This window comes from Drosophila serrata, unplaced genomic scaffold, assembly GCF_035046125.1.
Source record: "Drosophila serrata isolate PLE 108 unplaced genomic scaffold, ASM3504612v1 contig_382, whole genome shotgun sequence".
Taxonomy (NCBI): Eukaryota; Metazoa; Arthropoda; class Insecta; order Diptera; family Drosophilidae; genus Drosophila; species Drosophila serrata.
The window spans coordinates 5,823,053-5,847,852 of NW_028257280.1; the positions used below are offsets into that span (position 1 = coordinate 5,823,053).

At 35.8% G+C, this 24,800-nt stretch overlaps 2 protein-coding genes, 1 long non-coding RNA gene and 2 other non-coding genes across 6 annotated transcripts; all 5 read left to right on the plus strand.

Moving 5' to 3' along the window:
• The first annotated feature begins 3,290 nt into the window (after positions 1 to 3,290).
• Positions 3,291 to 3,370, plus strand: TRNAL-UAG (transfer RNA leucine (anticodon UAG)). Its single transcript has one exon. It is a non-coding gene; the product is annotated as a tRNA-Leu (tRNA).
• Positions 3,371 to 4,284: 914 nt separating this feature from the next.
• TRNAL-UAG (transfer RNA leucine (anticodon UAG)) lies at positions 4,285 to 4,364 on the plus strand. Its single transcript has one exon. It is a non-coding gene; the product is annotated as a tRNA-Leu (tRNA).
• A 1,390-nt stretch (positions 4,365 to 5,754) lies between these two features.
• LOC147642585 (serine protease 7) lies at positions 5,755 to 9,152 on the plus strand. Of its 2 annotated transcripts, XM_086840697.1 has the most exons (3): positions 5,755 to 5,910; positions 6,489 to 7,098; positions 8,419 to 9,152. In XM_086840697.1, the coding sequence occupies exons 1-3, from the start codon at positions 5,844 to 5,846 to the stop codon at positions 9,011 to 9,013; spliced, it is 1,272 nt and encodes a 423-aa protein (XP_086696823.1). In that variant the 5' UTR covers positions 5,755 to 5,843; the 3' UTR covers positions 9,014 to 9,152. The 2 variants fall into 2 exon arrangements, with proteins under 2 accessions (XP_086696823.1, XP_086696822.1); XM_086840696.1 differs by lacking the exon at positions 5,755 to 5,910 and having other exon boundaries at positions 6,241 to 7,098.
• Positions 9,153 to 11,713: 2,561 nt separating this feature from the next.
• On the plus strand, positions 11,714 to 13,991 carry LOC110186276 (CLIP domain-containing serine protease B8). Its single transcript, XM_020955390.2, has 4 exons — positions 11,714 to 12,308; positions 12,388 to 12,484; positions 12,546 to 12,844; positions 13,308 to 13,991. Exons 1-4 carry the CDS (start codon positions 11,780 to 11,782, stop codon positions 13,697 to 13,699), a joined length of 1,317 nt encoding a protein of 438 aa, XP_020811049.2. The 5' UTR covers positions 11,714 to 11,779; the 3' UTR covers positions 13,700 to 13,991.
• A 3,697-nt stretch (positions 13,992 to 17,688) lies between these two features.
• LOC147642586 (uncharacterized) lies at positions 17,689 to 18,201 on the plus strand. The gene is made up of 2 exons (XR_015273412.1): positions 17,689 to 17,837; positions 17,898 to 18,201. It is a non-coding gene; the product is annotated as an uncharacterized LOC147642586 (long non-coding RNA).
• Positions 18,202 to 24,800: the final 6,599 nt, after the last annotated feature.

Consider the following 24,800-nt stretch of genomic DNA (forward strand, 5'->3'; position numbering starts at 1 on the left):
CTATCTGAAAAGTGTCTAATGTTTGATTAAATACGTGCCATTGGTTTTATTATGTTTACATTAGGGTCTCTAATAATTAAGTTTATAATTTATTTGCCCTTCAACATTTCAAGTTCAATAGCCAATTTTTACTTAGACATTCCACTTGATTTAATTATTATAGTACTCATTTAAATCTATTTATGAATGATAACACATTATGTACCCCACTTTTTAATAGGTTGTGACCACTTTTCTTATCATTATTTGCTTTATTTTGGGTTTTTTAAATAATAAATGAATAAGCACAAAGAGTTATTTTTATACTTTTTAGGGTATTATAATTTTAGTCTGAAGTTTGCATTGAGGGAGTAATTTCCGACCATATCAAGTATATATATTTATGATCAGCCAAGTCGATCTCTTTCTATGAAAACTATTCTCTCAGTTTTTAAGCTATCTGAATGAAACTCTGCTGTTTACCTTCTATATACTCTCACTAGATATAAGCCGGAAGGGGGCGGATCGAATGACTATATCATAGAGTTGCAATGGGAACGATCGGATAATGTAAAAAAAAAATTATAACGTTCAGATCAGATCGCAACATATATCTAATTTATTATATAGCCGTTTTGTATTATTTTATAATTTCGGTATTCATTTTATTAAGATCGGAGGACTATATCATATAGCTTCAATAAAAACGATCTAGAATGTTAAACACCCTCTCTTACTCTCTAGGTATGTCTAGCTCCCTCTGTGTATCTCTAGAGATGCCTCCTTCTCTCTATCCCTCTCAGCCTATCCACAGTGATAGCTCTTACTCTCTCGCTCTCACTTTCTCATTTCTCTTTACTCACGGACTATAAATAGAGGCGCTGCTGCCGCTCTGGCTTCATTCGGTCCGCGGCCTCCCAGCTGTTAACATCAAAAGTGATAGTGGAAGTGATAGTGAGAGCCCTTCGACCCGAAAACTATCAATGGGCTAATGCAATTCATAGGTGGGACTAGAATTAGCTGTGCTAGCTATGCATTTATTTTTCAATAAATTCCCTTATTGCCGTTACTTAATTTTAATTGTATATTGATTTAATATACCAAGTAAAGGTATTATTAAAGGTTTTATTAAAGGCATACAAGTATCGATTCATACAATGATCGATTTTACATTCGAACCAACGATCCTACAAGTAACTTTGAAGGTATACACACTTCGGCTTCTTAAAGATAACTTTCCTTTTTGTTTTTATCTGTGAGTAAACAAATTGGTCTGGCATTGGAGGTAAATGAAAAATAGGTAGTTTTACATAGTATCTAGATCGCCTTTGAGTGGAAAATAATTATATGGATTTGGCATTTCATTGGGCAGAAATCTATTTCTGCTATTGCGTCGCATTTCCACTTTTTTAGAAAGTGAATTCTTATCCATTGAAACTTTTGGTCTTAAATTGTTGTTAAATTCAAAATTAAAAAAATATGTTGGCTCCTTTTTTCTATTTTTCCTACCAGTAGTTGTTTTATTTTTGTCATTAGAAAGTCGAATGTGGGCGTCATCGTTTGGTTTAATGTTAAACACTATTTTGTCAAGTTTGCTTTGATATTTGCTGGTTAAATTATTCTGGAATGAAAACAGGTCATAGGTTAATTAGTTTTATTTAAATACGGTTCTCCAAAATTTGTTGCAAAGTGTTAAACTGAAAACTCATTTCGCTGCTGTTTAGGGAAATTTCTAATGCAAGGTTTAACTTTAACTTTCAGTTTAAGGTTTATATATTTAATAAATTGAGCCATGAATTGTTATTTTTTTTACTCACAAATGCCTTGGAGATGCGTTTTGTCTCAGCTTGATTAATGGGTAGACCCTGCTCCAGATTTTTGGCCATATGATGCATTGATTTCTCGACATATTTCTTGAGCTGCTGACCATCCAGGGAATTATTTTCAGATCGAAGGGCATGGGGTAACATCAGTAGGAACAAGGTCACGATCCCCACTGTTTGACTCACCTGCTTCATCTCATTTATCCATAGTTTTAAAAGAACACTCCTCTCGATTCTCAACTAATCAACTTAATTCCCAATTCTTCACAGTTTCGCTTCGCAGAATCATTTCGTTGCATCGCTTGAATCTCAGATTGCGATAACTTTGCCACATTACAGCTGCTTCGATTCTAAAATCAAGCTATAGCTTTATTGCGATTTTTATGCAGCCCGCCAGCAATTTGATAGATTTTTGCATAAAATGGTTCCCAGCACTTCCGTTACGTGACGTTTTGCCTAATGTAAACAAGTTATAAAACACTCGTAAAAATGGCCAAAGCGAAAGCGAAACTATGGCCACATAAAAAGGCTATAAAATCTGTAGCTTCTGCTACCGTTCTGTATATATATATAAAAAAAAAACAGAATGTGGGTAAGTTGGAAATAAATTAAGAGGAACTTTTGAATACTCTTGCTGAAAATATTTCAATCTACTTTTAGCTTCTATTTAGTATTCAATTATTCAGTTTCAATTTATTATTATTCAATTAATTAATCTATTCCGATTTGAATTACATGATTCTTTTTACAGACTTGTTTATATACTTAAAAAAATCAAAGTTTAAGGTTTATTGGAGAATTCCATATAATAAAAAGGTATTTATTATTAACTAATATAAAAATAATAATTTTAAGGGTAAACTATCAGTAATTGTTAGTTAATATCCAAATAATATAACCCCTTGTAAGGGTATACAAAAAAAAACAAAGCGTCTTTAACAACAGGATCATTTTTTACGTCGTTTGCGAAATGCTAAAATCGTTAACCGACAAAATGTGCGGGGTGCGACCTCAAAGAGAGGGGTCAAATGCCAAGGGACAGGGGAAGGTTGACTGTCAAAGGTGTCCCCGAATCGATGTAAAAGCAACCCCCCAACCCAGCTCTCATTATCGCAAAATCAAAATGCGTTTGTCAATGAATTAGAATCGCTTCGACGGCCCTGCTGCTCGTAAAGTACTTTTTTACCATTGTTACAGCGAATTTTACTACTCCCTATTACGCAATTTATATTATTATTTTAGGCAGTAAAAATAGTACTTCCTTGTATTACATCTTTCTTACTAAAAATTATCTCAGACGACAGAGAAAGTAAAACCATGCAATAACTAAACATGTTTCTTTGCTACTAGTTTCTACTACTTTCTACTACTAAAGCCACAGCAACACTGTGCCTGAAATCAACCCCAAAATTATGCCAAGCAATCGCCATACCCTTCCACTTGGCGAGCGTTGCCTTCAAAGAGCGCATTTGACACAAACTGGCATGAGGCAGCGTGGCCGAGCGGTCTAAGGCGCTGGTTTTAGGCACCAGTCCGAAAGGGCGTGGGTTCGAATCCCACCGCTGTCATGTGTGAATTCTTTTTTGTTGAAATAATATTCTTTATTGATTATTTTATTTACTTATTGTAAATTAATTGTATTTTGATTGATCGGATTTGTATCGTTGATGTAATTAACTTAAAACGTAGTCATATTATATTTATTATTATTTATATATATGCATTTTCCGAGACTGTTTTAGAAGTCAGACATTGTTTGTTTTTATTTAAATAAATTTAAAAACAAATTTCTTAAAGCAATAAATTAATATTATACATTATTTTGACCTCATAAATGCTTAAATATATAATATAGTTAATGGTTTAAATAATTTATTAATTTAATAATTATATTAATATACATATTTCCCCTTTTATTAGGTGATAATCTATTATGAGTAATAATTGCCAAGTTATTCGCAAAATATATTAGTTTGTATTAGAATTTGTTTATATTAAGCAGGTGCTAATAACCCAGAAGTATATATATATGTATTTTTTTTTCCAAATAAAGCAGTAAGACAAATTACACAAGTCTGGAGTTATAATAATTTATTGCTTCCATTTTAAATAATATATTATGGTATTGTTTTCAGACCTTTGACTAAAGCTCTCATTTTTTACAGACAGCCATTAGAAACACATGTCATTAAGTAGTGTTATTTATTTTATTCTTCTTTATATGTTTACCTTTTAGTTCTTTAAGTTTTTTTTTTAAACAGCTAATCTATCTTATGCTTAAACATTTATGAGCAAAGCTTCTATGCCTTCCCAAAGATTAAATGCTTTGTTTTTTGTTAGGAAAATGGTACTCGCATGTGTGTAGTAATTACATACGTACTTATTATCAGCACAAAAATAGAAACGTTCCGATTTTAGAATATTATTTAGGTTTTTTTGTTGTCGAAACGCTTGAGAACCTTCTGTCTCGAGGGCGGCAGGCGGCAGCGTGGCCGAGCGGTCTAAGGCGCTGGTTTTAGGCACCAGTCCGAAAGGGCGTGGGTTCGAATCCCACCGCTGTCACAGGGTTTGATTATCAACCTTACTTTCTTTTTTTCTATTTTCTCATTTAACTGCAGGATGCTGCGTACACTCCCTCCTCTTTTTTTTTTTGGAAATATATTCCACGCCTAATTGGACATCGCGGAATGGCATAAAAGCCGCGACTTTGCAACCCGGGGTCCTTTTCCCATTTTCCTTCCGGACACAAAGACCCCGTTTATCTGGCGCTGACATTTTCCGCGTGCTGCCTTTCAACTTTCAACCATTTACCCCTTTTTTGCGGTAACATGTTGATCCCTCGAATGAAAGGGAAATGCCAGGAAATTAAAGGGTTTGCCAGAAAGTATCAAATGTCCGAATTGTGCATAGTATCCCGTGGATATTTCCGGAGGCGCCCACTGACTTTTAACTACCGCAGAGATGGTAGCTGCCAGATATATGTATGTTTTATCATTGAGCAATAAACAAAATCCAAAGCTCATTTACAAGCCATGGAAATTTTTTCCAGAACGCATTAGGAACTGGTTTACATAGATGACACCCAAACGAACTGAAACCTTGTTAGCCGGTAAATCACATAACTGCGGGGAATGACAGAGTTCGTTCTGCCACTGGATTTTCGCATCATTTGACTATATATATAACTTTATAAAGTTATATATAAATATCTCATTTGCGTGTGCACAGGATTCTTGCAGATGATGCATCACAAAATATGGGCAAATCCCTTTCGAGGTTTAGTAATGCAAGTGCCTAGTTATTGTTACTACCTTTGAATTTGTGAATTAGTAATTTGTGTTGATTTAGAACACAAATTGCATGCCAGTTTGATGAGTAAGAAATGAAATAGTCTAGTTCCTAGATGAGATATAGAACGGATATGAAAGGTTCACCATAAAATTATTATTTGAACTAAATCATTTATGAATATCCGATTGTTGTTAAGATACAAAAAAATATACTTAAAGATTATATCTTTAAGAACCTTAGGAACTTCATGTTTAGGATCATAGTTTTACAGAAATATGTTATATTCTTTAAAATCTGGATTGACTCACTCATATCGAAATGATCTTTGATCGAATTCCGCTTCAAAGTTGACAAAAATATGACGACTTCTGGAATTCCTAACCAACGTCATTGAAGTTCTTGGACATCCTAAGTTCATTGCACCTTTGTATATGCATATATTTTTTTCGTAGCATATTTTTTAGTCAAAAAAAGCCTTCGGTGTCACCCAGTGACACGCATCTTTCAGATACTAGATACTCTAGTATTCCTCAGATAAACGATCTAACCGCAGAGTGGAAAACAGTGGCGCTCCGTTGATAAACCCGATCGAGAGCTCGGTTCTTGACAGAGAGAGAGAAGTCCCAAGCTGGCGGCTATAAAAAGCTCAACTCAACTCCAGGTTTGGCACAGTCCGCTGGAAACCATCGAACTCGCGAGTGATTAAATATACAAAATACTTAATAAGAGAACATAAAAATATTTTCAAAAATGAAAGTGTTGTACGCGGTGGTTTTTCTTGGCCTTCTTTGCCTGGCCCACGAGGCCAAAGCCCAGTGTGAGTGTAAAATCGCAAAAAAATTGTGGGAAAATGCCCAAGTGCGAGGAAGTCAAGTGCCTGATTCTAATTAAGCCGGTTGTACCAGTTGTAAAACCGGGGGTTACACTCCACGCGACAAAGCTCCAAGTGGGCAGAACCCGGTGGTCAAGACAGATTTGTGGTCAAGATGAGTGACTGCACTCGAAAGTTTAGAAGATAAAAAAAAAAATCCCAGAGTGTTGGAAAATTGCAGTGATTATTAAAAGATACTTTCTAAAAATCAACAGGAAATTACAAACTAAAGAGAATTACAATTTAGTAATATATTTGAATAATACTAATAAACGCTTTACAATATAATTTATTTTTAGTGCTAATTTATTTCAAAGTAAACTCATTTAATGCCATATATTTTTTGCTAAGTGTGCCATGATCAATCTAAAAGAAATAAGACACCTGGCTCTCCTTAACCACAAGAATGTCAGAACAGAGGCGGAGGCGCGTGCATTTCGGGGCATCCCCTGAAGAACCAGATTTCAACTTGTACCATCTTATATCTATTTTTATTTTTATATATGTATATTTTTTTTCTGCAGATCAACGTTGCTTGAATCCCAACCAGCGAAGTGGCTTCTGTGTGCAAATCAAGCAATGTCAGACACTGTACTCCGTGTTGCAGCAGGATCGATTAACCGATTCGCAGAAGTTGTTTATCAAGAACTCAGCCTGTGGCATGAGCGCTGATAGGCAACCTTTTGTATGTTGCACTCAAGATACTGGATATACCAGAAGGACACAGAGATTGACACCTTCATTTCCGGACTATGAAGGTTTTGGTGGCGATTGGGAGGAAGAGCGTCCCACTAGATTTACCTTTCCCAATCAACAAGTCACACGTCCCTGGAGCTTTGGTCAGCCGCAAGCCAGAGATCGGAGTTCTGTGCAGACTTCCACTTTCAATGGAGCTGATGGCTCTAGACTATTGCCACAGCCACCCAATTGTGGGGGCGTGGCCATCAAGAACAGGATCTATGATGGTGAGGATGCTGACCTCAATGAGTTTCCGTGGATGGTTCTGCTGGAGTATCGTCGTCGCACTGGAAATGGACTGGCCACCAGTTGTTCAGGATCGCTGATCAATCAGCGTTATGTCCTTACAGCGGCCCATTGTTTGACGGGAAGGATAGAACGGGAAATTGGAACACTGTGAGTATAAAGAACAAACAATATATATATATATGGGCTTAATAAAGGGGAAATGGGATTCAGGGAAATTAGAGAAGTTTAAGATAATTTATAAATTAAAATCACGCAAAAGTTGCATCTTTAAAAGATACTATTGATCAATCTATATCTACATGATTTTTGCATGATTTTTGCAAGCTTTTATTGATGAGATATTAGTTAGAATATAGGTTGGTAAAAACTTCCATTACCACTCGAAAGGTGCCTCAAACTAAGACATTTCTGATTAATTGCAACAGTTCTTTAAGCCCAAAAGGGGGTTTCCTGCTTTGCATATGCAATATATATTTCAACCGCAAATTCAGAGTTCCCTAACTTCATCCAGGGGGATTTTTCCTGGTACCAGTCTTGGTGCCAGACATCTTTGACACATCCCCAAGATTCTGACACTTTAAGTGTGGAATTTTACTGGCTATCTCTTGTTAAAATATAAACATCTTTCTAAAAGATCCCAACCAAAACATCTTTCTTAGAGATTCAAACCCAAAGATGTTCATATTATTAATGGTTTGTTGATGTTTGTGACTATATCATTAGGGGGGATTTTTATAAACCGATCTTCCCTATCGATTCATGAATGGAAGCTAGTTCAATAGCCCGATATTATGGATGAATCAAGTTTTAGTATTACGACTACTCTCCAATCCAGTTTCATTTCAATGGCGAAAGTGGCTTAATCACGCTTGTATTTGGCTCGATAATAATTCCACGAACCTGGCTGCCTTCTCCGGCTAAATCAGTTAACGAGGCCAAAGGGATCCCCAAGCTGAGTTAGACGCTTGTTTTCAAGAATATTCATTAGAGGTGGCTACAAAACCAGATTCCGAAGTGTTTTGCCGCTCCGATGATTCACTTTATAATATCGCTCTGTGGGTTCTCGATTTTGGCGTCGGCCAAGCACCAATTAGCAGGCTAATTCTAGTGTTTAATTGTCGGCGTTTAAATGCTCATTCATTGAGTTTTGCCCCGGTTCATTTATGTGTGGTATATGGAGTCGAAGGGTATATTAGTTGTTAGGGAAGGGTATGCAATAGAGTTTATTTTGAGTTATTTAATACAGTTGTTAAATTTCAAATAATATGCTGTACTGTCTAAGTCAACTTATACTTTAAAATATTATTTGTTTGATATAGCTTTTTCTATGAGAATTATCCCTTAAATATTAGAAACAAATTGATGCCATTTATAATTTTTTTAATATAATAATTCCCACTTTTAGTAATAGGTATTTTATAGTCGTAACATCTTATTATAATCTTAATTTTTTCCCATTTTTTTCAGTGCCTCTGTGAGATTGGGTGAGCATGACACACGTACCGCCGTGGACTGTCCCGCCGGCGGTGGCGGTTGCTCCCCGGAGGCCCAGCGCCTCGGTTTCGAGGAGATCCGGGTTCATGAAAGATATACGGAAAAGTCGAAGAACCAACTCCATGACATTGGTCTTATTCGCTTGGATCGGAATGTGCGATACACGGACAATATTCGACCCATTTGCCTGCCCTCGTCTGTGGGTCCGGAAATGCGTCAGTCGGGTCAATCCTTTACGGTTGCTGGATGGGGTCGTACCCTGAAGATGGCCCGGAGTCCTATTAAGCAGAAAGTTGAAGTGAATTATGTGGAGCCGGCAAAGTGTCGTCAGCGATTCTCACAGATTAAAATTGCCGTTGAGTCCACACAACTGTGTGCCGGTGGACAGTTTGGACAGGATAGTTGTGATGGAGATTCTGGAGGACCATTGATGCGATTCCGTGGAGATTCTTGGGTCCTGGAGGGTATTGTGTCCTTTGGCTACAAGTGTGGTCTGAAGGACTGGCCAGGAGTTTATACAAACGTTGCTGCCTATGATATCTGGATCAAGCAGAATGTCAGAGCTTAGGGAATGGTATAATTCCCTGGGTTCAATACTCAAAATGTGATCTTTGTTTTTATACTTTAGTTAAGCTCTTAAATTAGTTAGTGTAGAATTTACAATTATTATAATAAATATGTCCAATAAAGTAGTTTAATTAAATGAATTTCCCTTGAGTTTTATGATTTATAAAATAGAGTAAAATATTAGCTTATCGAATGCTTTGTATTTAATTACAAATCTAACATTTATAAAAAAAATTTAAACAATGGTATGAGTATCTCAGATTAATTTCAGTTTATTTAATCCCATTATAAACCTCATATTAAACACAACAACTTCTGATTATTTAAAAAAACCCAATTAATTTAGGTCAGCCAGAGCTTAAAATAAGTGAAATGCAACTGAGATAATTAAGAACAATTGAGTAGAAAGTTAAAATAAAAAAATGAAAGCAGATGTTCCATACAAAAAAAAAAAAAAATAAAAATAAAAAAACAAAAACAAATTATATTCAATAATAATTTGTATAAGTCGAAATTGCAAATCATTCCCTAAAATAATATTTCACAAGATCTTTAAATCAGAAAACCTTAATCTGGTTTCCAGTTTGGCTTTTGACCCCCGTTTGTTTTCAATCCAAACCCATTGAAGTGATTGACCTGTTCGGGTTTGAAAAACCTTTGGTTTTCCCAGCAGAAACCAAGTGCGACATCTCGAACAAACTCGCCAGCCAATGACATTGCCACCGTGCTTTAATTGGCGGCTTTTATGGCAACAGAAACCACAAGAAAACTTCCGGTATTGGCAGGTGTCTTTGTTTATTCCATGGACTTTGGCCAAAACTCAAGTTGTGAGAGAGCTTTTCATTGGCAAAGTAAAGCCTAAAAGTCTAGTGCAAAAAAATCATAAAATACTGTTTTACTTAAAAAATTGTTAAGTAATTTATAAATTATGGTGATTGAGGATATATTTCAACATCTTTATAAGCATGCAAATTTTAATTCGAAATAACTTATATCCTTTTAGAGAAAATACATCATAACTAAGCCAAAAAAGCACTAATTTTAATTCGGAAAGATTTCCTATGTTAGTTTTTATTAGATTAATAGATCTGCTTACTTTATTTAAACTATAAAAAACTTTTTAATTTTTGTCTATTTTTTTGTGACAATTTTAACGATTTAAAAAATGTTGAAAAATTTTAAAATTTTTATTTTTCACCGGACATGGCTAGATCGACTCGGCTTTTAATGCTGGTCAAGAATATATATGATTTATGGGGTCGGAAATGACTCCTTCACTGTGTAATAACCTTCGCACTGAAATTATAGTACGCCGCAAGGTTATAGAAATTAATTAATTAATTTTGAAATTTTTTTTTAAATATAGGTATTTATTAAAACCGTTTATTCTTAGTTTTATTAGTTATGTTATTTATTTAGCTACTCATATGATAATTTCTTTTATACGTAATAAAATTAAAGTTGTTATGTTATTCTATGTCAAAGTTTCAAAGTGATCGATTGTACAATATTTGTCTTTCCAAACTAGGATTATTATGCACCAATCTACATATGTATCTATCTATCTATTTATATATCAATTAACTTATATCAATCTATATCCATCTATATATTTATCTGTCTAACTATATGTATATCTATCTATCTATCTATCTATCTATCTATCTATTTATATATCAATTAACCTATATCAATCTATATCCATCTATATATTTATCTATCTAACTATATGTATATCTATCTATCTACCTATCTATCATCTATCTATCTATCTTTCTATCTATCTATCTATCTATCTATCTATCTATCTATCTATCTATCTATCTATCTATCTATCTATCTATCTATCTATCTATCTATCTATCTATCTATCTATCTATCTATCTATCTATCTATCTATCTATCTATCTATCTACCTATTTATTTATCTATCTATCTATCTATCTATCTATATATCTATCTATCTATCTATCTATCTATCTATCTATCTATCTATCTGTCTATCTATCTATCTATCTATCTATCTATCTACCTATCTATCTATCTATCTATCTATCTATGTATCTATCTATCTATCTATCTATCTATCTATCTATCTATCTTTCTATCTATCTATCTAACTATCTATATCTAGATCAATGTATCTATCTATTTATTTATCTATCTATCAATTTATTTAATTGATTAGTTATTTAAAATATTGTTTCAATCCTTCAGACTATAACCATTAATCTCAGTGGATTACCAATCACCTGTTTTTTTAAAGCCCGCCCTGAAAGTGGGCAATACTTTTGAGGCCCAAAGCCGGCTAAGCAACACTCTCTCACCTTCAAACGAAAGTGAAACCAGCTGGCCAGCTGAGCTACCTCGATTATGCAATATATATTATAACCGGACCATCCGGCCAAACGATCGATCGATCTGCCGACTGCACTTTTGGACTCGTTTCTTTGTCGGCCCGAAACTGAGCTCCAAAGCGTCGAAATGGGGCGGGGGCGGTGTCACCTGTTGACACCTGAGCGTAGCTTCGGAGCCGGCTCTTCGGCTGATCGGCTCTTCCGACCTATCCGATCTTTTTTTTGGGGTCTTCGGCTTCGAGTTCGGCTAATTTGTATTTATATATTTTTTTATTTGTATATTTTTTTGGCACTCTACTCACACGAACTGCGTTGCCATTCAGTTTCGGTTTGTACGTCTTAGCCGCCGCTTCATCTCGTGGATACTGCATCTGCAGATTGTATCTATATATCTATTTATTCATATATCAATGCAGCTTAGTTCGTTTTTTCAATTATGGATTTTCTTAAGCTCTTGTTTGTTGACTTTGGCTGAGATCGATTTAAGGGATATGGTTTACCAGCAATGTGATATTCCCAATGAATCGAAGAGAGGCATCTGCCTGGAGGTCAGCAAGTGTGCGGCATATCTTCAGGTGCGAAATGCCACAAATTTGCCGGCGGAAAAGGTGAACTTCCTCAAGAAGGTTCAGTGTGATATGGAGCAGAGGATGGGGGATACTGAAAGTGCCTATGAATCCCTTGTCTGTTGTCCTGCCAATGGTCAGGATTATCTATTTCCTGTTCTGCAATTCTCCAAGTTTGAGTACCGGCGTTTCCTGGACGTGACTTCTCGGTTTAAGCGTAAAAAATTAAAGCGTCGCATTCAAACTGTGGAACCTAGTTCTGGATTTAATCTACTCAATGAGTGTGGCAAACAGGTGACCAATAGGATCTATGGCGGTGAAATTGCCGAACTGGATGAGTACCCCTGGCTGGCACTGCTCGTCTACAACTCAAGTAAGTCTAAGAAGAGTCTTGGTTTAAGAATGAAATTAATATATAAATTATTTAATATAAAAAACACCTCAAATACCAGATGATTATGGCTGCAGTGGCGCCTTGATTGATGATCGTCATATTCTCACAGCCGCCCATTGTGTTCAAGGCGAAGGAGTACGTGATCGAAGGGGGTTGTAAGTATCTTCTAATCTTCCCTAAATCAATTATCAATTAAAAACCCTTTATCCCCTTTAGAAAACATGTTCGTTTGGGTGAATTTAATGTTAAAACGGAGCCGGATTGCATTGAGGAACCAAATTACTTGAGCTGTGCCGATGCCGCCTTGGATATTGGCTATGAGACAATTCATGTGCATCCGGAGTACAAGGAGTTTTCCAATTATAAATACAATGATATAGCCATTATTCGACTGAAGCATCCAGTGTCCTTTACGCATTTTGTAATGCCAATATGTCTGCCCAATAGAACGGAGCCTTTGACCTTAGCCGAGGGTCAGATGTTTTCCGTTTCCGGTTGGGGAAGAACCGATTTGTGTGAGTATATATCTATCAGATTATTGCGTAAAAAATATAGCGTAAAAATTCTTGTTTTCAAAACCAAAATTTAGGCTTAAAGTTCCCTTCAGACTATTTATATTTGTTTTGATTTCAACAAAACAATGTCGACTTTATTAAGTAAAGAACAATTAAGGAAAATAACTAAGCTATAAAAGTGTTTACCACTTTTTAAGTTCCCATAAAACAAATCTTGGTTTTCCCATTGTGTGACTTGTTTTGTTGTCATTAAAATCATTTCATTGTCTTGTTTAAATACAAATTCTTGGAATACAAAGAGAATACATGCGTCAAACTTTTAAAGTTTGTTAAAGGTAAATAAGGAAAAATTCTTTGACTTTGGCATAACTTTGAACTAATGATTAAGTTAAAGGAAGTGGAATATAAGCATTAATATCTCTAAATTCCTGTAAATATTAATCCCATTTTCTTTTATTTTCAGTCAACAAATACTTCATCAACATCCATAGTCCCATCAAATTGAAGCTAAGGATTCCCTACGTTTCCAATGAGAACTGCACAAAGATTCTGGAGGCCTTTGGTGTCCTTTTGGGTCCGAAACAGATCTGTGCCGGTGGGGAGTTCGCCAAGGATACGTGTGCAGGAGACTCTGGAGGTCCTTTAATGTACTTTGACCGGTTGCACTCACGATGGGTGGCCCACGGTGTGGTCAGCTATGGATTCACTCAATGTGGAATGGCTGGAAAACCGGCGGTGTACACAAATGTGGCAGAGTACACGGATTGGATCGAGGGCGTTGTCCAGATGGAAAAGGCCAAGAACCAACAGACGCAATCCCAGCAACAGAAACAGCAGCAAAAGCAGGTGTCTTGACGTCAGATTTCTATAATTCTACTTTCCGAAAAGGGAAGAACAATTGGCGCCTAATTAAAATGGGCGGGGCAGCTGTTCTGATCCAATATTCAGATCTATTTGCATCCCGTTCATATTTGTACATATTTTGCTAATTACCTAACAGCCATCAACTATTTGGTTAAGCGTGTGAGTGAGTGAGTGAGTGAGTGAGTGCGGAATGTGAGTGTTATGAGTGTGTGCCCAGAGTGTGTGCAAGCTAACAAAAGTCTGAAAAACATGTTTCTATTTAAATAAACTACTCAATTATTTACACGCTCCATGAAGTTTTTATTAGCCAGGCGGCGGAAAACTAGGAAAAGCTATAGTTGAGTGATTTTAATTATGGATTTTTCATCGGTGAATATTATTTTTCAGGGAACTAGTAATCGATTACGAATTTTTATAAAGGTTTGCCATTATATTGATCTTAAATTAGACTCAAAATATAATACAGATATGTCTTGAAATTTATGCTTTAATATAATATATTATATTTCTGATTCTTTTTTTAATTTTGAAGTCTGAAAAATTAAAAATTGTTCAATCTATTGGAATTTGATATAACCCTAAAAGTTATGATTTTATTAAATTTTTTGAGCTTTTTATTATATTGAATTATAACTTTACGAATTTTATAAATGAACAATTTTTTAACCATTTAATGGAAATAAATATAAAGGTAAATGACCTTCAACCTGTAAAATCAAGAAAAGAGCTAAGTTCGGGGTAGCCGAAGTTCATATACCCTTCAGCTTTAAATTGGAATCCTAAATCGATCACAACTTGGATAAAAATGCATTAATTTTAATTCGGAAAACTTTCCTATGCTAGTTTTTGCAAGGTTAATAAATCTGCATACTCAATTAAAAATTAAAATTTTTTGCGAAATTTTTTTCAATTTTATCGATGTAACACCTTATAAAATTTTGAAAAAATTAAAAAAAATTTGTTTTCTTCCAAACATGGCTGGATCGATTCTGCTGATCATGCTGATCAAGAATATATATGCTTTATAGGGTCGGAAATGATTATTTCATTCATTCGAATGAATTTAAACATTTTATGGTTTTGAAGCTGCCATGTTTTTCCAGTTTTCCGAACTTCTACTATCCTACAAAATATTTCACAAGTATGGCTACAATTTATATTAAAAATATCACTTCTTTTTTAGCAAATACAACCTAAAATTCCCATTAATTTTTTCTCTGAGTGCACCCATTGATACTTTATCGATCGATGGCTTTTGTGATGATGACCATCAGCTGTTCGCTGATCGCTGGCAGACGTCTCCATCAGCTGGTCAAACCCGCTGGTGCAGTTTTGGATCTGCGGTCAGGTTGATGTCGTCATTGATTGCCACACTTTGCTTTCACCCGCCATTCGCGTGCACTCGAAAACGTGGCCGAAAATAATGGTCAAGTGATGCAATGGCTGCCAAAAGCCACATGTTGACACAATAAAACGAAACCAAATCGGACGCCAAAAATCGATGCCAGGCCATTCATCAGGCCTCCTCCAAAAAAACAAAATCCAAAAATTGAAAGAATACGAAAACTACGAAAATCCGAAAATAGCCAGCTCCGTGCCAATCCAAGCCATTTGTATGCGATGCGCAGGTGTTGTGTCCGATTGCCAGTGGGCCACTGGCCAAAATTGGCCAAAAGCGAGTGAAAAACAGTTAAGAGCGCGACTCTCGGCTCATCATTGGCCCGTGCGTCATGCAGTGAAAGTGAACTTGACTCTCTGAGTCTGTCTCCGACTCCGGGCTTTGATTTAATGCCTTCGGTGATTACTATATGATATATGATATATGATATATGCGTGCATTAATATTCATGATGTTTATCAGCTGGCGAAGCTCGATCCAGACAGATTCAAGACTCGGCGGCGCCAGAGATATATTTATATTTGTATACATAAATATATGCTTGTTCAGCTCATTATCGGGCTTTTGGCGATTTTTGTTTAACCTTGAACCACATACACATAGATATGGAAATTGGCAAACATGAATGACATTGGAAGGCAAGACGGAGAGTTAGTTACTCAGGGATCAGTTATGGTTAATATATAACTTTGATAACCGGTTTTTTCTTCTACGACAATTAATGGTTAATCTTGGAAAGTATTAAGGGATATATGGGAGAATATATATATTATATATCAAATGGTATATAGTTAAAGTAAAGTATCTGTAGATTAGATTGAACTATGATTTGGTTTAAGACAAAATAATTAATAACTATATTCAACATTTTTCACATTAAAGGTATCATGCAATTTAATTTACAACTATAAGTTAAATATTTTTTATGTGATACATATTTATGTACTAATAATTATAAATTATATATAACAACTTGTAAGACTTTACTTTACTTGGGTACTTTGATAATTTTTTGACTCCAATACTCCAACTCTGAATAAGTTTTATCATAAAGCTTATATAAATATAGCTTACCTTTAATTTATAAGCTAATATAATATTTTCTACCATAAGAAATTTATAAAGTATAAACAGTCTCTGAAGTATAGAATATCAGTTCTCTTGTTTTATTTTCAATATCAAAATGCATTTGTTTTCACTCATTATCCCTAATCCAAACAATCACGAAAATCCATTTAAGAGGGTTAAGTAATATAAATAAAACCCCTATTAATAAATTAAATGAGTATTTAACAATCTTATTAAGTAACCTAAAAAGAAAACTTCCCATCTGTTGTTCTAACAATTCAAGTGTCAATCAAAACATCGGCCAACTGGCGACCGCAGAAGCAATGCATTTATTTTCTATATTTTTCTTTTTTATTTATGGGCGGAGTAATTGGTTTATGGCCACGCCCACCTGACAATTATAAAGTCAATTTGAGCTACTTTCCAGGGGCCAAAGTACAAAAAAGGGGAAAAGTCCTCTCTAATCAATTTACTGGCCAAACCCCCCCTGTGAACTCGAGGACGAGAACGACTTTGCCTTTGAGTTTGATAATTGCATTGTTCGCTGGGCTTTGTGAAAAGTTTGTTTTTATTTTCAAAATTGAAAAATTAGAAGGCAGACCAGGAAATTAGCCATATGGCCGAGTGCGAGCGAAGCGAAGGGTTTCCAGGGGGTTTCCTTCCAACTTTTCTTTTCCATCGCCTTTGTTTTTCCCTTTATGACACTGGCAATTGCATTTCCATTTCACAGCTGAGACCCTCAACTATAAAACTTTATCGACTTGTTAACTGAGCGACGTATCAATAAATGCCAACGTGCGAGCACAGACGTTGACATGCCATTAAATGTGTCCTTCCTCAGGACACATATCCTGGGAGGGCAACTTGACAGAGGGTTGAGCCGTGGAACATTTGGGCCAAATTGTTGTATAAACTCAATGAAATTAAAATGCGAAAAAAGGAGAGGAAATCGTGAGAGAAAATAAATGTGAAATAAAAATGGCAAAGTATTTGGATCGCTTTCATTAGTTAATGGATTCTACGCAAAAGCAACAAAGTTACGCAAATGTCTGAGAGGCAGTTGGGTTTTGCTTATTCTTATCACTTCAATTGCATTTCTTAGCAGAATAATGCCCGATGCCAGCGGAAGGAACATCGCTATCTGAATTGCAGTCTCGGAAAATGCGTTCTTCGTGAGCTTCAGACACTGGAATTATTCTGGAGCTATCAATCTCGATGTGCAACTCAAGGGAAGCGGTCAGAATGCAGAGCTACTTTTACTACTTAAAGCTGTTTATATTCAGCGGATTAATTTTGTTACTCAATGGAGTGGAATCGGAGCCTGAAGAGGTAAGTTACTAAATAAGAACTTCGATTTTTTAATAAGAATGAAAAATAAAAATGTTCTGTCATTTTTGAATCTATAAAAAATGCTTTTTTAGTAAATATAATTTTCTAAAATTGTACTTAAGGGTAGATCGTATTTTTAATAATAATATAATATAATATTTCTAATAAAAACCTTTATTTATATAGAAAACTGTCTACGACAGAAGAGAATACTTCCATTTTACACAATTTCGAGGTTTATTGAGCTCTGAAAACTCAGAATCTGAGGAAGATCCTGCCGAAAACAGAGATAGATTGTCCGCTACAGAAATTATTCCAAATATTTTACTTGAGGTGAGTTTTTATTTAATTTTTTAAATAAATAAACTATGAAATACATTTTATTTTATACAGGAGAATTATAATTCCACAAGAACTCGTTTAACTAGATTAGTATTAAGTGGAGCCCATCGAAAAAATCACTTGGGACAAACTATAAAACGTAAATGGCGAAGGACTCGTAAAAATAAAAGTAGCTAAAAATATGGATTATTTAAGAAAAAAGAAATATACATAAGATAATATGAAATTATTTAATAAGTTTATAATTAGGAACCTACACATCAAGCTCAAAAAAAATGTTTGAAAATGTATAAAAATAATACATACAAAAATATATATGAATAATAATTTAAATAGTAAAATTAATATGAGAAAACGGGTTTGTTTTCTTGCAAACTGTTGAGAGTGAAATTCTTATCAGAAACTTAAGTTTATTTACAAAGAGTGATGAACCTACTATCTTTAGTAGAGAAAACTATTGGCCTTTGCTTTTTTAAATAATTTTGATTTTAAATTATTTTAATCAAAATATAATTTAATGATTTTCTTGATATACATAAATTTAATTATAAAAATATAAAAGAAATATAAGAAGATCAAGAACAATAAGAACAAGTTTAACACTGCTCAAAATATACCCTAAAACCTATTCCAAACACTATTCCATAAAATATACCCTAAATAATTTGGAAAAAATATTTTACTACTTTGAATATAATTTACTGTTATGCGTTTTTTTTTAATACAAGTTATTAAATATTTTACATTAAGAGTAAGTCCCCATCCCCACAAGTATGCAAAATAATATGTAAAAGAAATATAGTATAAGAGCCACGACTGTACCAAGTTCCAGTAATAATATAGTCATTTCTCGCACGTGGCCACTAAATTAAACATAAATAATAAACTGAGACCAGAACTCAAGAAGATCCTTCACATGCCAGACCTATAATCGTTCCATAATGGGAAAACTGTCGCGATAATAATCATCGTCATCGTACCTTCATCCAAAGCAATAATCGCGCACGTGAGGCGAGCTACATAATGACTTTCCCTGTTTGCGAAAATTATTTTTACGAAAATTTGCATAGCAACCCCTGAAAAACACGCGTGCTCAATATTTATTAAAAATTAGCAACAAGCTGTTGAAAAATCACAGAGCAACAAATAAAAAATTATTGCACAATCAAGCAGGCGTCCTGCTGTCGGTGATTTCCTTCCGTTAATATAATTTTATTTAGAATTTTTGGGAGAAGGATGTGATAATGAATATTGGGGGTAGGATGGGATGCTGGATTCAGGATCTGCAATTATTATTTTTTATTAAAGAAAATTGTTTATTGGAAAACGTAAAAAATCACTGGACTAAAAATTACTATTATTCTCTTTATAGAAAGTGGAAATTAGAAGGAAAATATATAGTTCTTCCTAGTGAAGTTTTAGATATTGAACTACATAATTCCCATAGTTCTTTCATTTATTATTAATATGCACATTTAAAAATTATTCGTTTCTTTTCAATAAGTGAACCGAATTTAATTTATATATTAATACAAAATAGAGAAAATCGTTTATATTTAAGGAAATATTTTTAATGGAAATGTAGTTCTTGAAAAGGTTAATTTTCTAAGCCGAAGAGTTGGATTTTTCTGTAGTCTTCAATTTCCATATGGGGCACTGGGTCAGGTTGCGGGTCAGAGCCCGGGGGCACCTCCGAGGTCGTGCAACAAAGGAATATTTAATTCCAATTACACAAAAGGGAGGCGGCACATCTGCATACGGGAAGAGTGAAAGTAAAACTTAATTATAAGCATTTTGTAACATTTTTTTTTTAGTCTAATTGAACTTTTCAGCCGCGCAGAGCAAACAAACCACCGCCGCAGGACCTTCCTTCGGTGGGTGTGGCTAAGCAAACAGCGACATATGTGAGTGTCAGAAGGGATGGACAGGGGGGTGTTGGTTGGTGGCCTTAACAAGCCGTTCGTGACTGTACCGAGATGACAAATTCGTGTCAATTTGGGCTGGGAAATAAATAAATAAGGTGAGCACAGCAGCAGCAATGTCACACATGAGGGTATGGGAAAAACACTTGCAGGATTCCCAAGGACTCGAGTGGATTCTTCTCTCGCTTTCTTTTTTTTTTGGATTTGCGAAACTTGAAGTTACTCAACAAGGACAATTTTTGCACATTAGCACGGAGCACTTGAGTTAATGCGGTGAATTGGGAAATACTTGTAGGAAAATAAAAGACGAAAGGTCCACTTGAGTCTGTCAGTCAGACACTTTCCCCGCTCTCGCAACAGATTTGGAAAGTCAAATACAATTTGATAGCCGAAAATAGACCAGTTAACGAGGATGGAGAAAGGTCTACATGGGTTGGTTGGAATGGCCGCAGGCGACAAGTACCAACTTCAGACACAAAAACCTACCAAATTGGACCACATGCGGACCCTGCCATCGTCCTTATTCTGGGCAACATACCCACCAAACTATGCAAATAACATTAATTGTTTTGCCAAACAAAAGCAAATGCAAAACAATAATCATGAAATGAAAATGGGAAAACGAGGAAATGGAAACGATACAATTTGGACTTTGAATTGATGTTGGAAAATTATAATGCCCATAACCCTAACTCCGGGCAGTCTCCGCTAAGCGGAAGCGATTCGTTTAAATTTGATATGGGATATGGGATGTGGGACAGGACGAGAAAGTACAGTCCTCTGCGATGGCAGGATCAACCCCAGAAAAGCGTTTCGCGTTCAGGGGTGGGAGATGATGGCGAATACATCAAACACCAACAACCCCGGCGCATTTTTGGGTTACGAGGTGAAAATCCCCCCCCGGTTACTCAGCCTCTGTCTCAGCCAAAGGCTTCTTTAAGATGTCCTTTTTATAGAGTCCTTGCCAAGCTAAGAATACACTGGAAATTATAGGATTGTTGAGGTCTTTTTAAGACTTTTAATAGGAATATTTTTCAGGATTTTAAAAGAAAAGTTCTCTAATAAAAAATTGTGAAAAGACCTTTTTAGACAAAAGAAAAACATACATCAATAAGCTAAGTAGTTCTTAAGTTAGTTGGTAAGTTGTTTCTATTTAAACGTTTTATTTATAGAAATCTTATCCTTATTTTTATATGAGAACCCTTAACGTAATATAATAATAATATATTATTTCTTAAAAAATTGAGGAAAATCTTGTAATATTAAATCTCCAAATTCAACTAATTTTTCCTCTGTTCCTTTATTTTTAAGTGCACATTCAAGTTTTCTTTTAATCGCTCACAGCGAATGCTGAACAATGAGAGGTAACCTCTGCCATTTTCCATTTTCATCTCCAACTCTAACTCCCTTTCCCATTTCCATTTCTCCAGTGACTTTTCCCTCTTCATGGCATTGTTGGTGCCAGAGCCTGTGTGTGTGTTACAGTCCAGCGATTTGCATATGAATGAACGTAATAAGGCAGGGCTGGCAAATTAAAAGTAAGCAGGAGCACCCAACTCCATCTCCATCTCAGCCTCCGAATTCGAATCCTTATCCGAATCCTCACAAAAGGAGGCACATGTGGTGTATCAGAAAGTGCTCTCTCTAGGTTTTTGTTGTAACTGGTAATGAAACATTCCACGAGTGCGGAATTAATAGGAATGATTTGTCTTTTGTTCGGGAGAAAGATGCCGCGGAGAAGGATTCTGTCCAAATTGCATTCGAATGTTTAATTGAGCGGAAACAGGAGGTTCCACGCGAGAGACACTGAGTGAGGGGAGAGAATATATAACAATAAGGATATGCTTTCCAAGGATTCGACAGTATGCAATTTAGGGTACTTGAATGTGAAAGTAAGGGAGTTTTTAGACTTGAGGTGAAAGGTAGGGGAAATGTATGTGGAAAAAGGATTCTTAATTCCACTACAAAACAAATAAATGGAGAGGAAGAAAAGAAATAAAAATATGGTAATAAATTTGTTTGTTTTTGAGATTTATTAGTGGAATTTATTGAAATTGGAAGGAAGATTTATTTATACATAAGATATAAGATGCCTTGGGAGGAGAATAGATCCTACTTTGTGCAACTGAAGCTCCTGTTCTAATAGGTTTCAGAATTATTTAAGTTCTAGAATACCTTAGTTTAGTTCAAATTAAGATTTCCCTTAGGACTTTCACTCTATAAGACGTTCAATTAAACTAATACCCATCAACTTTGACTAAATTAAGGCTTCCTAATGATGAACTCATTACACAAAAAAAGGTCTCCAGGTCCAAGTTCCTTAATTGCAAGAAAACTCACTTACTAATCAAGTTCCATTTTCCACTCACGCCATTCCCTTGATTGACTCCAATTATCGGATAGGTTTTTCCCTCCATCAGATGCAGGGACTGAAACGAACTACTTACTATACATATCAATGGCCATGCACGAATGCTAAAGAAGGAAATTACTTAAATCGAAATTACGGCGCATTAGAGAAGGGTCCTGTCTGCATCAAGTCCTGGCACGACATCAACATTGAAATTTAATCAAGTCCGGTTTTTTTCCGGCCAAATGATGTTGATTTTTTCTTCTATTTTTTTATTATGCTAAAGCGTACAAGCGATCTGACCAAGGGTCTTTTCTTTCTCTCTTCCGTCTTCTGGCGGAAAAGTCGAAGGGCAGGGAAAGTCCTTGCACGCATGGAGTTCATTGATTAACGATTTCCAACAAAGGAGAGTTTTCTTCCCCCCGGGGGAAATGCCGGACACGCACACACACATAATCAAAAAATTAAAATCTCTTTATGTTTTTATGCGCGCTGATTGAATGGTTCCATTGTTGTTATTGCCGGACAGTTTGATGTGCCATTGATGGACTTGGACTAATCGCCATGCCATGTCAGAGTTAAACCATTTAACTAGTTTCTAGCAGTTTTATATATACGTTCTCTTTCATATTTTTAGCGAGTTTTTCCAGGCTGCCATCTCTATCTCCTGGTCACCCCTCCGAATAGCCTTCATTTCCGATCCCTGGTCATCGCCAGTCGAGTGTAATGGATATAAGCGATGAGCAGGACCAGCAAAACGACCACCAGTGAAACATTATCCTTTTTATGCGGCCAGCCGCGGGGCAGTCGAAAGGAGCTTGGGAAAGTGAGGGAAAATGGAAATTGTTGCTCATGCTCTTGCTCTTCCCTTTTGTGTGGCTTCACTTTCTCACATGTGTGTTGTGTGGCAGAGAAAATTCCCTGGTCGCGTTTTCCCAGGTAGCATTTAATTAAGCCTCAGTGCCGCGAGCTTCCTGCTCTAATCTCTAATCAGGTTATTAGCAGACTTTCCAGCGCTTCCCTTTGAGGTTCCATTCCACTTTGATTCCCTAATTGGGGGTTAGAGTGTGTCTGTGTGTGTAATGGAAAGGGGATTTCACACCTCATGTCCCTGGAAAGACAAGAGAAAGGTGGTCTGACGAGTTTCAGGTCTTTGAAGTGGCCAAGGAACAAAAGCTAGAAGAGTAAGGTAACTTTTGTACTACTTTTCAATGAGCTGACACATTGGGAGGTTTGTGGTTTTCTAAGATTTTTCCTCTTATTCTAAAGGCTTCAAACGTTTATTATTTACTTTAAAAATAAGTAACAAATGTCTTAGAAAATTCAGCCACTTTTTCCCTGTCACGGAATGATCCTGGTCAGCTTGGTCCTTGAATATAGAAAGTGCTTTTGCTAAGAGCCTCAAAGTATCACTTGAGGAATCCAATAAGCCGCCCCGGGGCCAAGACAATGGCGCGCCAACGACGATGACAATCATCGGGAATGATGAGGATGATGACTAAGCAAATGTCCACCCTCGGGGGAAAGTCGTTACTCCCCCCTGCTCACAGATTTCCCTTTTATTGCAATTTGCGAAAATTTACTGGCGGAGAAAGTGAAGGCAGACGATATTTGATTACGAAATGCAAAGGGGAAAAACTATTCACGAGTCAATAATGATAAACATAAACCCAACAGATTGTGAGTACAGTGTACAGAGTGCTGACATCTGATGCCGCAGGACGACGAGCAAGGACCCCCCCCCCAAGTGGATCAAGGCACAGGCATTAATTGCCAAAATTAAATTTATTTCCTTCATTAATACATGCTAGCCACCAGGCGAGTATATGTCAAGTAATCAAGCGCATCCTGTGCCGGATACAGGATACATTTGAATGACAGCCCATGGTTTGACATTTGCAGCATGTCATGTTGCTTATTAAAAGCATAAATAAGTCCAAGTGGATATATAGTTGAAGGACATCGAAGAGGGGAAGGAAATGCTAAGAGGAACCACCCCCAAAAGTAACATTTAACCCAAAAGGCTTGACCAGGGATAAAAACCAGGTACTGCTTCTCGTAAAATTCCAATCAATTTGCCACAAAGAAAATATCCAAGTTGTCCGTTTGCAGGACAATTTGAGCAGGACAATGGTCACAAATCATTGTTGGAAATCACTGGTGGAAATTGTACAAATCTCTCTCTCTTGCGGAAATGTGCCGACAGATAAACAGTTTTTCCTATGGCTTCCCTTGTCAAAATGTTCCACTTTCCAAACTCGTGTTCGTGTCGTTAATCAATTAACTTTAAGCCAGTTTCCTCCCAAACTGGACACGCCCCCTCACTCTAACAATACTAAGGCAACTCCCCTGTTCATGGCTGACCACTTCAATATGTCAAACATATCAAGCCCACAAATCAAACGCACAGTTGGACTTAAAGCCAGACAAAAGATGTTGTCCGAGCAAATATTGAAAAGTGAAAAGTTTATATATGCTGCCAATATGCAGGAGTCCTTGTGGTCCTTTCATCCTTGATTTATGTCGCAAATTTCTATAATTTATGGTTGCCTATAAAGGGGAAGGAAGTATAAAAGTGTTGCTAGTCGAATATTTGATACTTGTTAGAGAGAAAATTATATAAAAATTAAATTAAAGAAGCTTAAAAGCTCCTTTTTGAAAGCAGAAGTTAAGTATAAAGTT

Excerpts from the sequence above, each read along its gene's own strand:
- LOC147642585 (XM_086840696.1), top strand. The coding sequence starts at position 6,371 with ATGTCAGAACAGAGGCGGAGGCGCGTGCATTTCGGGGCATCCCCTGAA. Across the intron at positions 7,099-8,418 it reads GAACGGGAAATTGGAACACT|TGCCTCTGTGAGATTGGGTG; the intron begins GTGAGTATAAAG and ends CATTTTTTTCAG.
- LOC110186276 (XM_020955390.2), top strand. The coding sequence starts at position 11,780 with ATGCAGCTTAGTTCGTTTTTTCAATTATGGATTTTCTTAAGCTCTTGT. Across the intron at positions 12,309-12,387 it reads ACTGCTCGTCTACAACTCAA|ATGATTATGGCTGCAGTGGC; the intron begins GTAAGTCTAAGA and ends CTCAAATACCAG. Across the intron at positions 12,485-12,545 it reads GTACGTGATCGAAGGGGGTT|AAAACATGTTCGTTTGGGTG; the intron begins GTAAGTATCTTC and ends TATCCCCTTTAG.